Raw genomic sequence first — 22,954 nt, 5'->3', positions numbered from 1 at the left:
AAATATTTGTTGATGTGAGCCTAGGAAATAAATTTAGTTCAATGGGTTTTTTACCATAACACTTCTGCTTGGGTAAGGATGACTGCCTATTTTTAAATTTTCTAACTCAGTAGGTTGTCAATAAATAGTAGCTGTGATATGAATGCAAACTTCTGCTTTTTAAAAAAAATGTATTAGCTTGAGTGATTTACAAGTTAAAGGTTAGGTGTGAAAGTACTATAGAGGTTGACGTGAACATTGATCTGTGAACTTACTGTCTAAATTAAATTTTTAGCACCATATATTCTGAGAGCAATATATCTCATTGAAAGTGCATGTGAAAAAGCTTCTAAGTCTTTTTACTCTGAATGTCTAGAACAGATGTACTTCATTTTTACTACCAATTTTGCATCAGAGAATAGTATGACTCACTGTACCTAGGTAAAAACTTAACAGAGAAATCAGATAGTGGTTCTAAAAAGTTTGAGACTGTCATGACTTCCGGTAGCCCTATATTTAAAAAGTTATAATTGAAAGGCTAAGTAAAGCTGCTTTGGTAGATGTGTGGCTTGTGCAGCAACATAAGGAAAGATCCATCACTTGGTTTAATGCCCTACTGTTCCTGTCTTCAAATTCTTCATAATACATAAAGGAGGGACCTCCGTTTCCATTTTACACTGGGTATTCAAATTCTGTAGCTGGTCCTGAGGCCCAGTAATATAGAGTACTGACTACTCACTTCTCTAGGAAAGAAGCAGAGGTAGATTCTCCAGCCCTCTTCCCAGTCCCCACTGTGTGAGGGAAACTGGACAAACAGTAGCAGTGCTTGCTACTCAAAGTGTGGGCTGAGACACCAGCAGCAGCAACAGCCCCTAGGGGCTTGTTAGAAAAGCTGAATCAGAATTTGCTTTTCTTGTGCACTTTATTTTCTTATGTTATTTTTAAAATTTTTATATTTATTTTTGGTTTTCATTTGTCTTTTTTTTAATTGAATTTCTTATGGGAACACTAGTTAGCATAATTATGCAGGTTTCAGGTGCCTAATTCTACAACATACACTGTATTACGTGTTTGCCTGCCCAAATCAAGTCTCAGTCCATCACCATTTATGCCCCATACCCTCTTCTCCCTCACCTTGGTCTGGCAAACACATTGTTGTCTGTATCCATGAGGTTTTGTGTGTGTGTGTGTGTGTGTGTGTGTGTGTCTTTTTTTACTCTATCCCTCCACCTTCCCGGACCAGCTCCCCCAACCCTCTGCCCATAGCTGCCTACCGGCTCTCTGTGTATGAATCTGTCCCTATTTTGCTTGTTAGTGCATTCTGTTCATTAGATTCCACATATGAGTGAGATCATATGGTACTTGTCTTTCTCTGACTGGCTTAGTTCACCTACCATGATGCTCTCCAGGTCCATCCACGCTATTGCAAAAGGTAACATTTCCTTTTTTCTGTGGCTGCCTGGTGTTCCCTTGTGTAAATAAATGTACCACACCTGTTTTATCTAGTCATCTACTGTGGGCGCTTGGGCTGTTTCCAGATCTTGGCCATTGTAAATAACACTGCAATGAACTTATTTCAATTAGAATTGACACTTGGGTGCTATCTCTATCTTCCTGAGCACCAGGAGAAACAGACTTCAAGAGCTTCGAAATGGCCATAATATAATAAATCAAGAAATTGTGGGCTATTTCCACAACATACATTTTTTGGTGACGTATTGCAAAACATCTGCTGAACGAACCTCTCCGTTTAAATTCACAAACGTTATTTCAGAGTTAGTTTCTGAACGTGAGAGGCCATCACAGAAAGCAACAACTGGATTAAGGTCAAGTTAAATTCAACTACTGCCTAAATCTTTCCACTTGAGATAAAAGGAAGACAGATAAAGGATTGCAGGTCACCCAATAGGTTGTATGTTCTTGTCCCTTTATAAAAGAAGGACTCCCAGGATTTTCTCGAATAGATGGAGATGAAGCCGAAATGAACGTGGTCATGTGCTTGGTGCTTCTTTCCCCTCAAAGGCAGGGAGAACCTCGACAGTTTGCAGCTGAGCGGCTCCCCGGGCACAGAGCAACGGGGACTAAGGGCCCGTAAGCCCACCGACCGTACACCCGGCTCCGCTGCTCCCGCCCTCCAAATCCGGGAGGAGGAGGAGCCGCGGAATCGAAAGGAAACCCGCGCGGGTGGCGTCAGCGGGCCTCCGCGGGCGCGGGAATGGAGCTGCGGACGCTCTGGCTGCTTTGCTGCTGCTGGTGCTGCGGCGCTGGCCGCGGAACCGGTCCCGGTACCGCCTTCACCCCGACTGGACCGCGGAGCCGCGAGCAACAAGCCGCCTTCCGGGTACCGAACTCGCCGCCCTATTTGTTTCCTTCTCGCCCTTCCTGTCCCGAGTGCGAGCTGGGGCAGAGGGGCCCCTGAGCGCTGCGACTCCTGGGGTCCGCTTGTCCGCAGGTCTGCGCGCCCTGGGATTTCTGAGCTGTGCTTACACTCCGCCCTCCTCCCTGAGTCCCCCACGTGCCTGGATCTTGCTCTCTCCCATGCCTTTGTAAGCCAAAGATTTGATTTACCCTGAAAGTTTTGCGCCGCTGTGGATTTACGTGATGCGCCCCAAAATAACCAATGGGTGTGTCCAAAGTGCTCTGGATTAGAAGAAGCTCCCCCTTTTAGCTGAAACCGTTGGCGATTCTCAACTACTTCCAAAGCAGACCCATTTCACAGTTACAGGAATCAGAAACAAGCCGAAGAAACCTGCGGTTTTTCTTCCGGAGAGGGGCGCTGCTAACCTCCTTCGGGAACCAGAATTTTAGAAAGAGCCCGCATGGAGCAAGCTGGGAGAATCTTGTTCATTTATGATATTCCTGAACTGGGGCTCCTTACACCCGTGTACTACCTTAAACGTTCACTTGAGGCCCTGGCCGAGCTGTTCACTGGGTGGAGCATAGTCCTGGCTTGCCAAGGTCGCGGGTTCCATCCCCGGTTCAGGCCCATCTGAAAAGCAAACAGCGAGAACAAAACTACAGTGGAACAACGAGCTGATGCTCTGTCTCTCTCGCTCTCTGTCGCTCTGTCTCTCTGTCTCAAATCAATGGAGAAAATTTTTTTAAAGTTCACTTGACGTGGTGGAAACTGATTTAGAAAAAGGGAAAGCATTTCATTTATTTTTCAGGTGGTCTTGATCATTTTCACGTCGTGTTGAAGGCTTCATAATTATGTTTAGATTTTGCCCCAAAACTACCACTCTGGAACAGACAGCTGAATATAAATAAGGTTGGTTAGAGAGCTTTAGGACAAAATATTTACTAATGTCAAACATGTTTTTCTTAGTTTTATAATCACAGGATAATTTCCTCAAGTTCTTGGCCCTTGATTCCCTTCCTGACAGGAATCTAGTGTGTCTTATTCAATTAAACATATTCAGTTAAAACGAAAGAAAACAAAAAAAATATATAAAGGTGATTATTTTTCACCAAATCTGTTTAAAGGTTGTTTTGATTCATCAGCTCTTGTTTTTCAAGTATGTGATCCATCTGTTTTTCAAACATTTGCACCTTTCAAAACTGTTAATGTTTCTGTGTATTCCTCAACACTTTACATATTTTTTAAACTATTTTTAAAATTTTTTTCAGTTACTATTGAAATTCAATATTGTATTAGTCTCAGGTATATAGCGTAGTGGTTAGACATTTATATAACTTACAAAGTGATCCCGTAAGTCTTACATTCACCTGACACCATATATGGTTATTATTACAATATTATTGACTATATTATCTATGCTGTACTTTACGTCCTCGAGATTGTTTTGTAGCTGCATATTGATATTCCTGAACTGGGGCTCCTTACACCCGTGTACTACCTTAAACGTTCATTTGAGGCCCTGGCCGAGCTGTTCACTGGGTGGAGCATAGTCCTGGCTTGCCAAAGTCGCAGGTTCCATCCCCGGTTCATCCCTTCATCTTTTCACCCAGCTCCCTGATCCCCTCCCATCTGGCAACCCATTGTGAACTAAATTAAAAGCACAGAAGAACTGAGCTTTCAGCGTCCTCCTCCTATGATTTCTTGTTACCTATGCAAGACATTGCTGTTTAAGCAAGTCCTGAACTTAGCAATGGTAAAAACTTTACTTCTTTTCTTTCATAAATGAAATTAAGGTTCAAGTCCTTCATTTTAATGTTTCATGTAGCTCTAGGAATGTTTACTGTACTGTTGATCATTGTGACCTTGTCCGTTTCTTGTTAAGAGCATATGCTAGTTGATCCTTCCTTATCTTGATTCTGTGACCAGTTGTGACTATGATCAGTAGTCCGAGCTTAATATGGACTCTCAGTTTGCTATGCCTCTATGAAATCTACTTTAATGGCAAGAATCGAAGTAGACCAGAAAAGTCACCTTTTAATCCAGAAATGGAATACAAGGCTTTCTAAAATTTGAATGTTGGCTGGACTTGGTATGTATTTTACCATTATAGCAAATAAATAAACATTATTTGATATACTGATACTACTATTTTACTGTAATAATCTGTGGCTTCTCTTTCTTCTTTTTTTCCTTATCACAGGATCAATGACTGTGAGAACAAATGGGTAGAGGGTCAGGGAGAGCTATCAGCTTCAATGAAGCTCTTACTCTAAGTGAAGGAGAAAGAAAAGGAAGGTTGGGGTAGTACCCTAGATTCCCTAGATGGCTGTCAAGGGTAGGAGAGGCCATACCCTTGTATGAGTAAGGCCATATACCCTTACTCATTAATCAAAAACCAGCTTTCAGGGCAGTGCCCTGCTTCCCCCAGGTTGGCCAGTCTTCCTGCTCTGTCCTTGGCTAGGTGCAGCCTGTGGGAAGCATGTTCTCTCTTGGTCTCATCCTGGTAATTGAGCGTGCAGGAATTAAGCTTCCTGTGGGTGGAAGTCTTTGAGGCTCGTTCTCGGGGCTGCCCCCTGCTCTGTGCATTCTCAGTGTCCTACGTTCTCAAGGCCTTCCCTGGTTACTTCAGCCCATAGAGATGGCCAATCAAGACTTACAGGGTAAACGAATTTCTGAATTACTTGGTGTTGCTGTCTCTGGTTTATATTTGTTACTTGCTGTATAGATACTTGCTTTGTATTTCAATTCTCTCTTTATATTTATAACTTTCCTCTCCAAATTATATTCAAAACTGATTCATCAGGATTTTTTTTTTACTTTTTTAAAGTGGTATTTTTTAATTGATTGATTTTTTGAGAGAGGAAGGGAGAGAGGCAGAGAGAGAAACATTGATTTGTTATTCCACTTATTTACACATTCATTGGTTGATTCTTGTTCGTGTCCTGACCAGGATTGACCATGCGACCTTGGCATATTCAGATGATACTCTAACCAACTGAGCTACTCAGCCAGGGCCATCAGGATTATTATTTTAAATACCTATAAATAATAAACTCAGTAACTTTATTATTTTATTAACAATCTTTCCAGGCATGTTCAATAAGGAAGAAATAAGATTATGAAAATTCCCGGTGATAATGTGCTTAAAAATAAACAGCTTAAAACTAGTAAGAGCATGACATATATAGAACATCCTTTATATGTTTATTCAACAGCAGATATTAATTAAGCATCTGTTGTGTGCCAGGCATATGATTGGTGTAGAGAACACAGTGATGAGTGACAGGTAGGCCTTGATCTCATTTTGCTTATAGGTTTAAGAAACACAATAACCAGATAAGTACATTATCCAATATAGAAGAGATAGAATTGGAAATGTACCAAATGGTGGTCCCTTGAATATGTTATTTATGCTATCCAGTTGGCAGTATGAAGAAATTGAGGCATATTCACATAAAAGACAAGCCTAAAATAAATGATCACAAAAGCCGAGGAATCTGTAAATAATGGTCGTATTTGTCCTCCAGAGAGACAAATTGACCTCTCTTCCTGGACCATTTTCAGGATTCCATCTCTAACAAAGCCTTATGCCCTAAATGAGATAGAGATTCTATAAAGTTCAAATATATAGAATCAGATTTATTTATTTATTATTTACTCATTCCCGTTCTCATGCTTCATTGCTTAGTTCTGGGAAATACAGAGATCAAGAAGACACACTTTTGCCCTGGCCCTATAGCTTGCTTGATTGGAGCATCATCCCGAAGTGCAAAGGTTTCCAGTTCAATCCCTGGTCAGGGCACTAATCCATGTTCCTGTCTCTCTCTCACTCTCCCTTTCTCTCTAAAGTCAATAAATAAATATTAAAAGAACTAATCAATGTTCCTGTCTCTCTCACTCTCCTTTTCTCTCTCTCTCTCAAGTCAATAAACATTAAAAAGAAGAAGAAGACATACTTTCTAAAGTCATAATTGTTTAATCACATGGGTATCTATTGGGGACAATTTCCACTAGTATCTAGGGCTTATTTGCCATTTATTTTATTTTTTCCACTATGTTAAATCAACATATATGTAGTGTTCTCAATTTGCTTAGTGAAGACAAATTACGAATGGGTAAAACATACTTTTCCCAGTCAGGTAGTAGTTCTAATACAAAACATGTATAAATATGATTTCATTATCTTATACAACCTTTGATTGTGATATGCCAGAAATAAATTAGACTTTGACATTTATACCTGAAAAGTGTCTTGAAGTTGATTTCTCACAAATTGCTCTGGAAAATTAACATAGGTGATATATATGATCAATGGTTTTCAACCTTTTCACATTTGGGGACTGGTGAAAATAGAAGAATTATTTTGGGAACCACTAAGGCAGAAATCACCCTGAGCATAAGCCAATTCAACTAATATCAATGGGTCTATAATCTTCATACAATATCAGGGTGGTTAACTCTTTCTTGCACCAACATGAAATTTCTGGGGGCTGGACCATGGATCAGCAGCTGAAAAACACTGAATTATCTTTTTATTTCTTTTAGGAAAGTCTTAATAGACATCGGTACTTGAATTCTTTATTTCCTAGTGGAAATTCCACTGCCGTCTATGGAATAAACCAGTTTTCATATTTGTTCCCTAAAGAGTTTAAAGGTATGGTATAGTGGTGCTATTAATTGATTAGTTTCCTGATTTTAACTTGTTTCCTTAATTTTTGAGGAATTGTTTAATTCTGAATCTAAAAACTTGAGTAACAGTCAACATTTATTAAATACTAAATATCGAGCATGTATCAGGTGCTGACAGAAAAGTAAATTAATGGCCACTCTTCTAATTATTGCTTAACAACTAAATGTTATACATATAGTCATTTCCATGTGACTGTAAGGGACAATGAATGACTCATTCTTCTGCAATTTTTAGTACTGTTTCCCTTCAAGTCACCCATGGTTCCATGGGTTATGATAAGACAAATGATTCCAATTTACTCATTTTTTTATTGACCTGATTCTTTTTTTCTTTTTTTTTTCTTTTTTTTGTATTTTTTCTGAAGCTGGAAACAGGGAGAGACAGTCAGACAGACTCCCGCATGCACCTGACCGGGATCCACCCGGCACGCCCACCAGGGGCGACGCTCTGCCCACGAGGGGGCGATGCTCTGCCCCTCCGAGGCATCGCTCTGTTGCGACCAGAGCCACTCTAGCACCTGGGGCAGAGGCCAAGGAGCCATTCCCAGCGCCCGGGCCATCTTTGCTCCAATGGAGCCTTGGCTGTGGGAGGGGAAGAGAGAGACAGAGAGGAAGGAGAGGGGGAGGGGTGGAGAAGCAGATGGGTGCTTCTCCTGTGTGCCCTGGCCGGGAATCGAACCCGGGACCTCTGCACTCCAGGCCGACACTCTACCACTGAGCCAACCGTCCAGGGCTGACCTGGTTCTTTCAAACAGGTCATTTTATGTGGCAGCTCCAGCCCTATTGTAGGAATAATTATCTTTTAGAGCTTTCAGTTGACTGCATTTCATGTTATGAAAAAGCACATAGAAAAATCACAAATGGCAGGCTTTTCTAGAAAGCTACGGTTTCTGTTTGGAATGTTCCCTCCAGAAAGAACCCCAAGAGGCCCTCCCTATAAAATAATATTGTTGTCTTTTCATTTCATGTTTCTACTCAGCTATTTATTTAAGAAGCAAAACTTCTGAATTTCCCAGATACTCAGCAGAAGTGCCAGCGCCCCTCTACAACCTGTCTTTGCCATTAAGATTTGACTGGAGAGACAAGCATGTTGTAACACAAGTGAGAAACCAGCAGATGGTAAGTTTTAGGGGTTTTTTTTTTTGTTGTTTGTTTGTTTAGTTTGTTTTGTTTTTAATCATCTTATGAGAAGTCACCTTTGAGGTGACATGTAATGGAACCCATCATTTCTCTAGGTAAAAATCTCACCTCAGTCATTCAAAAAATGGCAGGAAGATGAGACGCTGGTGGAATGCGAGGCAGGTGTCTAAGCATGACTTTGATTCTGAGGTCCATCTTCCTTGGTGTGTTCTCTCACTTAGCAGCATTGTCACCAGCACAGTGGTTCAGGGCTGCTTCCCGGTAGCTGTGCCAGTTACCAAAACTTCGGTAGAATAGCAGTTGGAAGACCAGAAAAGGTAAACTTGACTACTGAAAAGGAAGTGATAATGAAAAAGTAACCTGATTCCAGAAATACTTACTGTCAGTGGACCCTGGTCTCTTGGGTTCCCAGGCCTCATCCCTTGAGCTCTAAAAGAAAACTCTACCCCCTAAAGGATCATATACTTACTATTGTGACCCTTAGAAATGTAGGCCGTTTTGCTATTAGGTGACATATGCATACACCCTAAAATCACCACCTATTCAAAATGCAGTAAAAGTGAAAGGGGTTATGGAAGAAATGAGGTTAGAGCGCAATGTTAAAAAATGTGTCACACTTAGTGACACACTTAAAAAAAAAGATAGAAGGTAATAAAAGTTACAGCATAGGGAATGTCAGCTGACCAAGGAAAGTCAGTCCCCTAAGCATGTGCCTTTGGTGGCAATTTATCTGCAGTGCAAACCTTAACAGGTCATTCAACCTCTCCCCCCCCCCTCTTTTTCAATTACAGTTGACATACAATATGATATTACTTTCAGACATTTATATAACTTATGAAGTGATCACTCCATTAAAGCTAGTACCTGTCTGACTATACAGCGCATCTACTGGTCCCAGAAAGTTCTCAGTCACCATTTATTTAGGGTGATCCCTTTTATTTCTCAGATTCTGTATTTATTGTTGTAAATTGGATCTTACCACCAAATCATTTGCTTTGTTATTAGATTCATAATCAAGTACAAAATAGTCTGAAATCCAATCCTCCCAGGAGTTTCTACATTGTATTAAAAAGGAAACTTTTAATTAGGACTCTTTAATTAAAGGAGTACACTAGAGACATATTTTGGAGAAGCCAAACGTAGGTAATCTAAAGCTAACTATAGGTGTGGAGTCAGCAACCTGTATTCACATTTCTCAGTGTGTGAAGATTCCACAGTCTAGTGCCTTAGTGAATATTTGACTGTGTTGCAGACACTGGAGATCTAAACATACATAAGCTCATTTAAAGCTATAAAGTTGCTGAAAACTTCACTCTACAAAGACAACCAACTGTTCTTTCTTTCTTTGCCTCACTCTGCAGCACATGACCCTATGATTATGTCAGTTCCACCCAATTCCAAGCCCACTCTCATCACTGCCTTTTCCGTGGATCTGTCTTTCCTGTGCCTGATCCTTGATTCCACTTGCTCCATCTCTTCCATTTCTTTCAGGACCAATCCTTTTATTCTTTTATTATAATGTGTCCAATAAAGCAAGTTAGCATATCTAGAATCGGGAAGTTTGCCAGCCAACATTTGAAAAAGGAATGACTAGTATGGGTTTCTATCATTAGGACATTCCACGTGCATCTTCATAGTCTAAACAGTAATTCATTCATCTCCTGTGTCCGTCTGATGATGAGTACAACATATATGACATACATCCTCACCCAGCCTCACCTGATCACCTTCCTTGGGGGAAGAGATAGCGAACGACACAGAATCATAGTGTCAGTGAAGAAACAGCAGGATTGGTGCACGGGGTGGAAATTGGTACATTTCTTAGGAACCACCTGTTCAATGAACTGAATAGTGATTTAAAATATCAGCTGTCTGTTGTCTCAGTTTCTTAAATTTACTTTTATCTTGCATTCCCTAATTTACAATAGTGACAATACCAATTTACCTGTAACTAATTATTGGATTTTGACACTGAAAAGAGAATAAGAGAATATTGGTGGGTTGGTCTTTTTTTTTTTTTTTCAATTTGAAAATCAAGAGGATGGACTTTTATATTTTTGTAGGCCTCCAGATTCTGCTCACTTGATTTGAGAACTTGTGATATTGAAAAATGTTGGTAAACTTGGTTTGAGCATGATTTAACTATTTTTAAACAGTGTGGAGGATGCTGGGCCTTCAGTGTGGTAGGTGCCGTGGAATCAGCGTATGCGATAAAAGGGAAGCCTTTGGAAGACCTGAGTGTACAGCAGGTCATTGACTGTTCGTACAATAATAATGGCTGCAGTGGAGGGTTCACTCTCAACGCTCTGAACTGGCTCAATAAGGTAACTTGTTTCTCAGCCTTTTAAACAGTTTGTTTCCTCTTTTGCTTATTTCATACATGTTCCAAATTCAGACAATTTACTCTCATTTGCTAAATAATGTTTTTATAGGTAACTAATGCTTGAATCAATCAGATTTTAAAATAATTGCTTCTAGACACATCAGCTGTCCAGATCCAAGGATGGAAAATCTTCTCTAAGATCAGTTACTTTAAAATTATGTATGTTTATTTCTGGATATTTCTTAAGAAGGAAATGCCTGTTTTTTGCAGCTACATGTTACATAGTGACCCAGAAAGAAGAGAGCATATGATGATGCATTTCTGTATAATTTCTGAATATTAGGTCAAAAGGGACATTAAAGGTCAGCTAATTTAGTAACTTGATATAGATAAAGATATGAGATTATATTCCCAAATCAGTAGCTAAGCCAGAATTGTATCTTAGTCCTCTGCTCCCTGTTAGATATCTTAACCCTCTATATACCAGTGTCCTTCAGTGTTCCTAAGATAACTCCCTGACATTGTCCTATATCCAGCATCAAGTGATGTTGAAACCAGCCAATGAGGGTATTGGTACGTTTTATAAAATGTTAAGCCCAAATTCAAATATCCCATAGAACCAAAAGCCCTGAAGGAAAATGGGTTGCCTTATTATATCATATTTCCCCATATATATAATGCTCCCATGTATAAAACACACCTTAATTTGGGGGCCTGAAATTTGAAAAAAAAAATTACATAAAGTTATTGAATTCAAGTTTTATTTATCATAAAATTCATACAATTTCTCATCAAGTGTGAAAAAGCAGAAAATGCAAGCTAAAAAATCCACAACCACTGTATAAGGCGCACCCAGTTTTTAGACCCCAAATTTTCCAAACATTGTGCGCTTTATACATGGGGAAATACAGTAATCTCAGAAGAAAGATAACTAGACTATTCTTAGGCTGACAGACATCCCAAGGAAGGAAGAGTAAAAGAGAAAGAAAGACAATGACTCGATATGCCTCCAATTGTTATTGGTGTCTCCAATAACAAATGCCTAAATATTGAATTTAAGATCCTGTCATTTCCCAAAAAAGACCCACATGCTCAAGGTATAGCCAAGCTGAATCTTATTTTTGACACATTGCAGCAAGTTCTATTTGATTTTTTTTTTTTTTATTGAGAAAATTAAACTTAACAGGGACATGGATCAATAAGAGTACATAGGTTTCAGGTAAACATTTCTATAGCATTTGAACTGTTGATTATGTTATATAACCATCACCCAAAGTCAAATCATTTTTTGTCACTTTATATTTGTTCCTCTTTACACCCTCTGTTTGATTTTTGAAACAACTGCATGACAGAGAACACTTTGGGTGATTATTTTCTTTTAGACGCAAGTAAAACTGGTGAGAGATTCAGAATACCCATTTAAAGCACAGAGTGGCCTGTGCCATTACTTTTCTGATTCACACTCTGGATTTTCAATCAAAGGTTATTCGGCACATGACTTCAGGTAAATGTCTTCTTCTGTGCTTTTCTTCCCATTTCTTAAATTATGATCTATTGACTTTTTGGAATCAATAACTTGATTGACGCCTTCACTGCATATTTGTATATAGTTGTTTTCAAACCTATTTTTTACTAGAAAGGCTCTCAATCACCATGCAGTGCTATGGATGTTGTTCCTTAAATACAATCTACTTAGATTTCAGTGTGTCATTATAATAGAAATAACAAGCCTAAATTAACACATTTAAATCCAACTAAGCGTGAAATTTGTATTTATCACTTTTCTTTTACCAAATTTAGTATCATAATTACCTTTAGTGTATTTTAATCTCCCTGTTGAATCGATGGAAAATTGCCTTGTATAGACACTCCAGCTAATATCAAGCAGCATACTTACTACGAAGCATTTTTGAATATCCACTATGTTCCTTAATGCATTTTCAAGGCATCAACTATAAGAAGATCGAAAACTGAAACTTCCACATTAGAAAGGAGGAGTGTATTACTGGAGATAGATTCCGTAGCACACCCTTTGTAAACACGGGGGGAGTGAAAGATAGATAAAGATAGGCCAAGGAAGAGATTTGTCAGAACTTCAAGGATAAGTTGACTTTGGACACATTCAGGGGGAAATCATCATTAGAAAATGCTTTGAAATGATATGAAAAACTCAAAGCCCAGGAGAGAGCCATTGTGACCATTTGATAGGTGATCAAAGATGATAAGGACAGATAAAGACTCAACAAAACATGGCTTTGTTTATTTATCCTTTTAAATATGAAGGGAGTTTTACATCTTGAAACAGAGAACAGAGAAATTAAATTTGGATGAAGTGACAGACTGCCCTCAAGCTAACTGGTTCTGAATATAAAGGAATCTCTTCATCCAGATGGAGCCTACCCATGGGATATTGAGGGAATCAAGGGTGAAATTGGACCCTTGAACCAAATGGAACCTGTCTAAATAAGCATAAATGTGTCAGAGGGGTGTCAGATTGTCAGCGTAGCTCCGGTCCACAAGGCCTCCCAGGGTGACTGTAGGAACCGCATACCAGAAAGCTTCAATTCCACAGGGTGCCGGCTACCCTGAATCTATAATAAAATGTTCAGGGTCGCTGAGTACAGTGGTCAGCATCTCCTTTGAGGATAATGGTAACACATTTTCTAAAATGAGGAAGTGCACCCCTGTAAGCTCTCAGTTCCTTTAGAGTATAAGAGAAGTGTGTGTACAAGAAGGAACTAGATTTTCAAAATGTCGCTAGAAAAAGATGCAGGAAGTCCCTTGCCATGGGTAGCTAACAGATAAAGTTAAGGGGAAAAACAAACAAAAACTAAGAGACATTAGTCTGATGTGGAGAGGGGAGAGAGAGAGAATGCTAATAAGGTCACTGACACTAATAAGGGCCTGAAACAGGATTTATCCAACCTTTTGATTAATAAGGAAGTGGTCCCTAAAAATTTCTACGTTTACCCTGAACACTAAACTCTGGTAATACAATGCTAAGTGAACTGTGATAGACTGTGCAGAAAGACCTTGCTTCAGAGTTATCCCACCCGACTTAGATTTTATCACCTCCCACGATTCATGATTTGAGGATGCACCTGAGGTAGAAGTGGCAGTGGGCTTGATCAGCAGGCTCTTGGAGAGAGAAGAGCCTCAGGTAAAGAGTTGCAGGGTCTCCTTGTTGGAAGCCCGGTGGTCAGGGCCAGAGGATGTGGGAAGTTCTTCCACAGCCCCGGCCAGAACGAGGCTCTGGGCCAGTCCCCTAGAACTGAGCCCTCAGCGCTTCCCTCCGAGCGGCCTGAGCCTCGGAGAGGGTCTCAGTTAGTAAAGCCGGATTAGAACTTCTATCTGTCCAACTCTGAAGCGCATACTTTCTTTCCTACTTCTATTTCTAAGGTCATGCTTTCTTAATTATTTAGTATATTTAGTATATGCTACATCATCTCTCATGCCACTAATCCACTCGTGTCTTGCTGCAGCAGTAAACTACCAGATGTTACCTCCATGGCCTGACAGATCAGTAGCTTGGTTACAGTGTCTTTCACCTGCAAAGCTGACCTTTAAAAATGTAAATAATGGTTTACTCACATACTTCCGAGATCAATGAAGCCAGAATGTTGTGTAACAGACGATTTATCAGCAGCTGTCCAGTGTGAAAGCAATAACCGTGTCTTTGGCAGTCTTCACAATTCTGTACTAGTTCCTCTGGCATCATAACTTTCTTGTATTGTATAATTATATTTGCCATTTGGGGGTAACCTTTTCTTATAACGTCTGTGTTTGACATTCACTAATATAAGTGGATCAGTCTCAATTCTCGTATGGTGGGGCAGAGGTATCTCCAAACATGCAGTCTTCCCACTTTCTTATTTAAAAGAACCCCTATATTATAGCTGCATACTTTGCCAGCCAGTTGCAAAACTCCATTCACCATCTTCCTTGAAGCTAGACTTAGCTACATGACTGAGTTCTAACCAAGGAGATGCATGCAGATAAATGCAGAATGTGTGTGTTACTTCTGAGAAGTCTTCTCAACAGGAATACAGCACCTCTCCTTTCCACTTCCTGCAGTCTGAAATATGTGTTAAGTGGCTGGAGCTCCTGCAGCCATCTTGGACCTTTAACTGACCTTGGGAATGCACATTTCACATGGCAGCATAATAACATAAAGGAGCCTGGGCTCCTGATATCCTGTAGCCCCACTGCAGTCCTGGACAGTCGATCTCCCAGACTTCTTTTTGCCTCCATTGCTTAGGCCTTCTGTAATTGCAACTGAACTTGCTGTATTCATACAATGATTAAAGAAATCATTTTTATAAAATTATTTTTACCTTAAAAACTAAATTTCTTGGCCCTGGCCGGTTTGCTCAGTGATAGGATGTCAGCCCAGTGTGTGGAAGTCCCAGGTTTGATTTCCAGCCAGGGCACACAGGAGAAGCACTCATTTGCTTCTCCACCCTTCCACCTCTCCTTTCTCTCTGTCTCTCTCTTCCCTCCCGCAGCCAAGGCTCCATTGGAGCAAAGTTGGCCCAGGTGCTTAGAATGGCTCCATGGCTTCCGTCTCATGTGCTAGAATGGCTACGGTTGCAACAAAGCAATGCCCTGGATGGGCAGAGCATCACCCCTTAGTAGACATGGCAGTTGGATCCCAGTCAGGCACATGCGGGAGTCTGTTTCTCTGCCTCTCTGCTTCTCACTTCAGAAAAAAAATAATAATAATAATTAATTAAATAAATAAATTTCTTAACCAAATATTTTCTCTTTTGGTAGTGACCAAGAAGATGAAATGGCAAAAGCACTTTTTACTTTTGGTCCTTTGGTAGGGATAGTTGATGCAATGAGCTGGCAAGATTATCTGGGAGGGATAATACAGCATCATTGCTCTAGTGGAGAAGCCAATCATGCCATTATCATCACTGGGTTTGATAAAACAGGTAAGTTCTGATAAGACTTCATTGATTGCTTTCCAGTTTAAGAGATTGACAAATGATTGCCATCCTTTAAAAAGTTAAAATTTGGGGAAATAATTTTAAAAAATATAAAGTTAAAATTTCATTTTGTTATGTCTAAATCCTCCTAGGATCATTTTAGCTTTTTGATATAAATGACCCCATCATGTTCCTACCCATCAACATGATGGATAACTTGTTAAAATGATAATAGTAGTTGATTTAAATAGGGTATATTTTCCTACTGGAGTGTTTAGGATAATTTTTGGGAAAACAGAAATGCCTTCACTTTTTCCTACCTACCTAATTATTTTCCCTTTATTCTAATTCCCTGGGAATATGTCTTTGCTTTCATTTTATTCAGGCCCCATATTAAAGTGAAATGAACTCAAACATCTTTCTATTAATTGAAGTGTGACACGAAGTACGCGAGTTTACTTAGCTAGCTTAAGATAGCGTCCCGTTACACTTAAGCCATTTCCTCAAATCTACTACACTGATCAAGAAATAAACTTTAAGTAAACATACATTCACACAAACATGGGTTTTTTATGGTTTGTTACCATGTTTTGTTTTGTAGGAAGTACTCCATATTGGATTGTGCGGAACTCATGGGGAAGATCGTGGGGCGTGGATGGCTATGCCTATGTCAAAATGGGCAGTAATATTTGCGGTGAGTCATGAATTTATGTTTAAAACTCCAGGCTAAATGTCAAGGAAGGTATTTTCAATACATTAAAATTATAAACCTGCCAGTCCATAGTGTGCTTTCAGTGTACTCACATCACTTTTATAGTAATAATTTTTCATTCTTTAATTGATAAAAATAAAATAGTGTTTTAATGAATACAGTATTGCATGTAGTTATACTTTAAAAGAGAAGAAAGACTAGTAAGAACAAATATAATAAGCAAAACATTATAAAATATAGTAATAATTTACCAACGTCAATGACTTCAAAATACAGGTAAACACTCAATTTAGGAGGCTGAAATTCTCTAAAATCATCTCCTAGTTCCAAATTTACTTTTTTATAACTGTATGAGTTTCTCTTAATTTGTGTATTAATTATACTTGCTCAAAAATTATAAAGAATCACTTTTATCTGGATCAGGATATATGAAAATGTATGATAAAAGCATTAGGATTGTTTCTGATTTAATATACCCCTTTTTGCTTGCAAAATTCTAGTATTATACCTACGAGTGGAGAAGCTTAAGCAAATAGCAAGTGTGCTGTTTTATAGAATAACAATTTTTTTTTAGTTAACCACAAACCATATTAAAATAGCTAGTTAAGTACTTCAACTGTATTCTAAACTTACAATCAAACCTATATTCTGTCATTTTTTATTTATTTATTATTTATTGATTTTAGTGAGAGAGGAAGAGTGAGAGAACAAGAGACAGGAACATAGATTTGATTTTGTGTGTGCCCTGACCAGGGATTGAACCAGCAATCTTTGGGACCATATTCTAACAACAGAGCCCTCCTGCTATCATTTTTGATGTGGAAAATCAACACATCTTCTGAATCAAATTAGAATGAAACTATATTGCATAGAAGAACAATATTTTAGTTTCTCATTATAATTATTTCAAACATATGTACAACTTATTTATTTATTTATTTGTGACAAATAAGCACCAACAGACAGGAAGGGAGAGAGATGAGAAACATCCATTCTTTGCTGCAGCACTTCAGTTGTTCATTGATTGCTTTCTCATATGTGCCTTGACTGGGGGGCTACAGCAGACCAAGCAACCCCTTGCTCAAGCCAGTGACCTTGGGTTCGAGCTGATGAGCCTTGCTCAAACCAGATGAGCCCGCACTCAAGCCGGCACCCTTGGGGTTTCAAACCTGTGTCCTCCAGGTCCCAGTCCAACGCTCTATACGCTGCGCCACGACCTGGTCAGGCTGTACAACTTTTTTAACAATTGTAGAACACTCTAGATTGTGAGTCTGATAAAAGAGAATTATAGAGGCTTGAAAGTTTGTTTTGATTCAATCTGTGACTATTGTCTAATGGTTCCATAAAGTAGAATCCATAAGAATTAATAAATGGCTTGTTCTAGCACACCTGTAAAATATTTTTCATTAATCATTTTGAAGAGAGCAAACATCATGGAAATCTTTAAGCCAGAGCACTAGCAACTAAATCAAGCCTCCACTTTGTAACATCATTTGGGGCTTTTACATAGTTAGAATTTCCAGATAAATTACTTCTACCATTCATTGAACCTTTGCTACTGAATGTAATTTATCTCTAACGATGGTGCCTGGGTTTGGGCTGAGGGGTGGCAGTTTTCAAAGCTCTGGCAGGAGAATTGCAACAGGATTTAGACATCAGTTCATAATTGCCTCAATTATGACCCTGTATCAGCTCCACCACCTTTTCCCCACTCCCCAGCTACTAAGGGTGAGGTGGAATAATTTCTTCACTTTACCTGTTACCCAAATTGGTTCTCCAAGGGCATGTCTAGTTAGTAATCCCCTCCAAGGGATCCAAATTCTTCCTGAAAGTATTTGATGATCACATTACTCTTATGAACAATGATATAAGACAATTAGCATTCCATGGATCCAAGAAATTTCAAAAATATAGCAAATTACAATGAAATTCAGTCTTCAGATGGGCTGTTTGTTGATATTGGGATCTATGTTCTTGTGTGCTAAGAAAGCATAACACACTTGCGATTTATTGAATTTTTGCTAAAATTCAAATCTTAGAGTTTGAATTTTCAAATTTTGTTTAAAATAGTTTTATAAATTATTTTATTGCCTCTAAGCAATATATATAAGCAACATTGTGTGTGTGTGTGTGTGATAAAGATTTCAGATACATTCACCTATTCAGTTAATAAATCATTTTGAGTTTTTTTGTAGGTTTTTGAAACAAAAACATTAGTCAACTCTTCTGATATCCGCTTTTTAGGTTGCCATGTTTATACTGACAGCTATAACTGTTCAATTATTTTCTCGGTAAATACTTTTTTTGAACTGAAATGAAAATTGTTTTAATTTGCTATTTACAAGGCATACAAAGAGGAAATAGATTTGTACTGATCATTTCTTTTTTCTTAGGTATTGCGGATTTTGTTTCTGCTGTATTTGTATGATATATTGATTGGATCAAGAGACAACTACAAAAATGAAGGTTCCTAATGAAATGTAACATGGTACTTCATTCCAGCATGGTTCACTTTTAGGTTTTAGCAACCACCCACAAAAGGTTCTAGGGCAGCGGTTCTCAACCTGTGGGTCGCGACCCTGGTGGGGGTCGAACGACCAAAACACAGGGTCGCCTAAAGCCATCGGAAAATACATATTTTATTTAAAAATGTATTGTATACCGCTGTTCTAGGGCCTAGTAGTATTTAAACTAAGTTGTAGAATGTTCCCTTCTTATAGTGAGATGGGCCACCATAGCCAGTGGGAAGAACATCAGCATACATGGCCTGGGAAATGATTTCCTACTCTGAAGTGAATGTAAAATTAAGAGAAATTTGGGAGGCTCTTCAATTTCAAGAGGCTATTATATGTTTTTGCTTGATTGGTGTTTATTTGTTTATTCTTAATGTCATACTTCAGGTAGGATTAAGGAGGTGTTAAGAATTTCTTTTCCTTTGTAGGATATCATCACCACCTTACCCCTATATACAAGAATGACCAACCTAAAATTATGTGTACCTCTCACAATTATACTCTTAGTCCTCTGAGGTGGGATTATATAAGGATTTGAAGTACCAATAGCTTTACCTCAACAAATAGTGCTTACTTAGTCCTTGAACTGTAAAGAGATCATGTAGTAAGAAACAAAGGACAAAATCACTTTTTAAGAGATTGAAATTAAATGACAACAGATTATACGGCAACTGTATAATAAGAAAAACTTAAGTAGCATTGCCTGAGAGACAAATTATTATTTGGAAATTTTTATTGTCAATAGGATTCCGATAGACCTCATTTCTTACTTTCTTCTCCCTATATTGAAGAAGAATGTATTTTCCCACATTTTCCCACTCTCTTTTTCATACTTTTTACATGACACTCCTCAAGTTTTCCTGTTGGTTTCATTTCGCTGGCTAAGAATTCTCAATGCTTTTCATTACAGTGACTTATTTTGCTGCATCTAAGCCACCAACATCAGGCTCTCACCTTTCTCTTCTTCCCATGGTTTATAGACAACACCCTTCTTAAAGTCTAATGTCATTAGTCTGGGGTATTATCCAGAATGGGAGTTTCTTAGGTTCTCCATTTTCCCAGTGTTCTGCTTATGTTTCCCAGACTCCCATTCTTATTACTTTGTGCATCCCTTTGGCTTTCACCTGGTTCCTGGTTCTTGATGCCCATGGTCTCTCTCATGCCTAAGTCATTATTTGTGGCTATGTAAGAACCTCAGAGTATAAGAGCTAATCTTTTGATTATACTACTGGTATTGAGTTATATAAGAAAGTCTAATCAAATATTACATATACAGTATAAGTATTCTCTAAAACTCATGGTTGCTTTCTAATGTAAAATATGTTAAACAATGAAATTCTAAATGGAGCAGCAACCACTAAAAAAATTGAGGACATCCTACTTTTCCCTTTTGGCCTTTGCTTATCCATCCCCTATATTAGAAAAAGAAAATCAAACAAAACACTGTATTTCTTTTTCTTATACCAACAGAACCAAAATGAAAAAAATATGTGTTGACTCCAGTTTAGAAATGTTCCAAGAAGACAAACATTGATAGTCTAATAGATTAATGTTCTAATTATCTAAGTATGTCAAAATAGAACCTATGTGTTCATTTACTGATTTCTATGTAATACAAATGCTGTTTTTGATACTCTTTTTTAAATGCTAAAAATTTTTTTAAATTACAAAATGATTAATACCTCTCACTCAACTGCTCTGAATTTTGATGATATTTATAATAAAACAACCTCTATTTGACTTTGGTTTAAAAAGACTGTGTCCAGAAGTACATGGCTTTACATTTTGTGAACATGGTGTTAATGTGCTTTACATTCACACAAGAGTTTGCTCAGTTCCAAATCGATAGACTTAATTTTTTGTTTTCTCCATAGACACCTTAACGTCAATGTTTCAAAAAATAATAAGAAAATAGAAAAGCCTCCTGCACTTCCTAGAATCTCTGTTTTGGTTACCAGCATTAAAATATCAACATTATATACTCACCCAATCAATAAAATTGAAGGACGTCTTCTTTGATATTTAATCAGGTCAGATATACCTTAGTAACCAATCTCCTAGTCACCTGCCTCCTCTCCACATCTACTGTTCCTTTCGAAATATAATACATGTTATATAGTACTTTATTTAGCAGTTTACCCAATAAAACCCATATTCCTTAATCCAGTGGTTCCCAAAGTATAGTCCCCAGACCAGAAAATGCCTGAGGATTTGTGAAACACTGTTTTACTAAACCCTCCAGGTATTCTGATGGATGCCTTTATAATTCATATATTCTGTGGCTCCAAGATTTACATTTTAAAGACAGTGTTATCACCTGACTAGGCAGTGGCGCAGTGGATATAGCATGGGGTTGGGATGTGGAAGACCCAGGTTCGAGACCCCGAGGTCGCCAGCTTGAATGTGGGCTCATCTGGTTTGAGCAAAGCTCACCAGCTTGGACCCAAGGTCGCTGGCTTGAGCAAGGGGTTACTTGGTCTGCTGTAGCTCCATGATCAATGCACATATGAGAAAGCAAACAATGAACAACTAAGCTGTTGCAATGAAAAACTAATGATTGATGCTTTTCATCTCTCTCAGTTCCTGTCTGTCTGTCCCTATCTATCCCTCTCTCTCTCTCTCTGTAAAATAAATAAATAAAGAAAGAAAGACAATGTTATCATATTATTCCCCTGTTTTAAAGGAGGGGCTCCCTGATGCCTAAAAGATGACGTGCCAACTCTTAAATGAACTCTAACGGAGAAGCCCCTTTCTACCTTCTCATCTCAGTCTCTGCCATTCCGCATAGGCACGTGTTGTGCTGCGGCCATCACCACCTACACAAAGTTCACTAACGAGGCTCCAAAGCATTGGAATCTTCACATAATAATTAGGCTTCATAATGAAAACCATCAAGATGCTCCTTCGTGTGATTTCACAAAATCTCAAAGTGAATAATATATTAGGCAACCTTCCAGTGACTTTGTGACCCATTTAAGAGTTAGTATTTAAAGTGATTGTCAGCACTTGAATCAAATTTGAGTGGAGGCAATGGTAGAAACTGGCATTGCAAATTGTTTTGACATCTACATTAAGAATTACTCACCTTTCCTTTGAAAAAAAACCCATACAACTATTAATATATAGCTTTGTAACACCAAGAAATAGATAAAAAAATAATTAAATCAAATTAGTTTAGTCTGTTAAAGGAATAAACCTCGACAAATAGCATTTATTACAAGATTTCAAGGCATATTGGTGACAGAACATCTATTAACATTTTATAATACTTTATGATAAAAGCAAAGATTTTAAGTATTTTTATCCCCATTATAAATAGATAGGAAACTGGGGTTTAACCTGGTGTTTATACCAAAGTAGTTAGTTAATAAATAGCAGAGCCAGAATTTGCTGATTTAGTCATTATGCTACTGTCTCTATTTTTCCAGCTTAACCACCATCAGGTATGTTCCAATGTGCTTGCGCGTGTGTATACACACACATACACATGCACACACACAAGCCATGTAGGCAATTATATGTAATTTAGAGACAAACTAGACAATATATGATCTTTATAAAAAGAAAAATGTAATTGAGACTGAAGAATAGTCTCTTAAAGAGAACTTGCTACTTCTATATATAATCATCTAGGTCAGGGGTCCCCAAACTACGGCCCGCGGGCCGCATGTGGTCCTAAGGCCATATATCTGGCCCCGCCACACTTCTGGAAGGGGCACCTCTTTCATTGGTGGTCAGTGAGAGGATGCAAAGCGCAGCACCGCTCACGTACAGTACTACTTCCAGTGACGCGGGATGCATGCGTCAAGGCTCCGGAAACATGTCATATTACTTGCTACTGCTAGCAGTGACAAATATGGAACTGGACATTGACCATCTCATTAGCCAAAAGCAGGCTCATAGTTCCCATTGAAATACTGGTCAGTTTGTTCGTTTAAATTTACTTGTTTTTTATGTTAAATATTGTATTTGTTCCCGTTTTGTTTTTTTACTTTAAAATAAGATATGTGCAGTGTGCATAGGGATTTGTTCATAGTTTTTTTTTATAGTCTGGCCCTCCAATGGTCTGAGGGACAGTGAACTGGCCCTTCTGTGTAAAAAGTTTGGGGACCCCTGCTCTAGGTCAAAGTCAATGTGCATTTTAGATTCCTTTGATAATACTCTGTACTCACCTCATGGCAAAAATTTAACTAAGTATTGCCAATATCTAAGGCAAACTGGAAAAAGACTAAAACTCATGTCTGATATAAACTCTTAGTCTACTAGTTATTAGAAATGAACTGGGTCATTGTTTAGTATGTTGACCTC

The 22,954-nt window shown here is 38.5% G+C and overlaps 1 protein-coding gene across 1 annotated transcript; it reads left to right on the top strand.

Annotated features, from left to right (window-relative positions):
- Positions 1-2,153: 2,153 nt before the first annotated feature.
- CTSO (cathepsin O) lies at positions 2,154-20,909 on the top strand. The gene is made up of 8 exons (XM_066279710.1): positions 2,154-2,320; positions 6,884-6,992; positions 8,007-8,146; positions 10,324-10,491; positions 11,873-11,994; positions 15,264-15,427; positions 16,023-16,115; positions 18,527-20,909. The coding sequence occupies exons 1-8, from the start codon at positions 2,195-2,197 to the stop codon at positions 18,559-18,561; spliced, it is 957 nt and encodes a 318-aa protein (XP_066135807.1). The 5' UTR covers positions 2,154-2,194; the 3' UTR covers positions 18,562-20,909.
- Positions 20,910-22,954: the final 2,045 nt, after the last annotated feature.

The sequence above is a fragment of the Saccopteryx bilineata genome, chromosome 1 (genome assembly GCF_036850765.1).
Source record: "Saccopteryx bilineata isolate mSacBil1 chromosome 1, mSacBil1_pri_phased_curated, whole genome shotgun sequence".
Taxonomy (NCBI): Eukaryota; Metazoa; Chordata; class Mammalia; order Chiroptera; family Emballonuridae; genus Saccopteryx; species Saccopteryx bilineata.
This window is presented reverse-complemented; position numbering and strand designations above follow the sequence as displayed.

Bases quoted from the DNA above. Each gene is read 5' to 3' on its own strand.
- CTSO (XM_066279710.1), top strand. From the start codon at position 2,195: ATGGAGCTGCGGACGCTCTGGCTGCTTTGCTGCTGCTGGTGCTGCGGC. The intron at 6,993-8,006 runs GTATGGTATAGT...GTTTCTACTCAG, and splicing joins GTTCCCTAAAGAGTTTAAAG to CTATTTATTTAAGAAGCAAA. The intron at 10,492-11,872 runs GTAACTTGTTTC...ATTTTCTTTTAG, and splicing joins CTCTGAACTGGCTCAATAAG to ACGCAAGTAAAACTGGTGAG.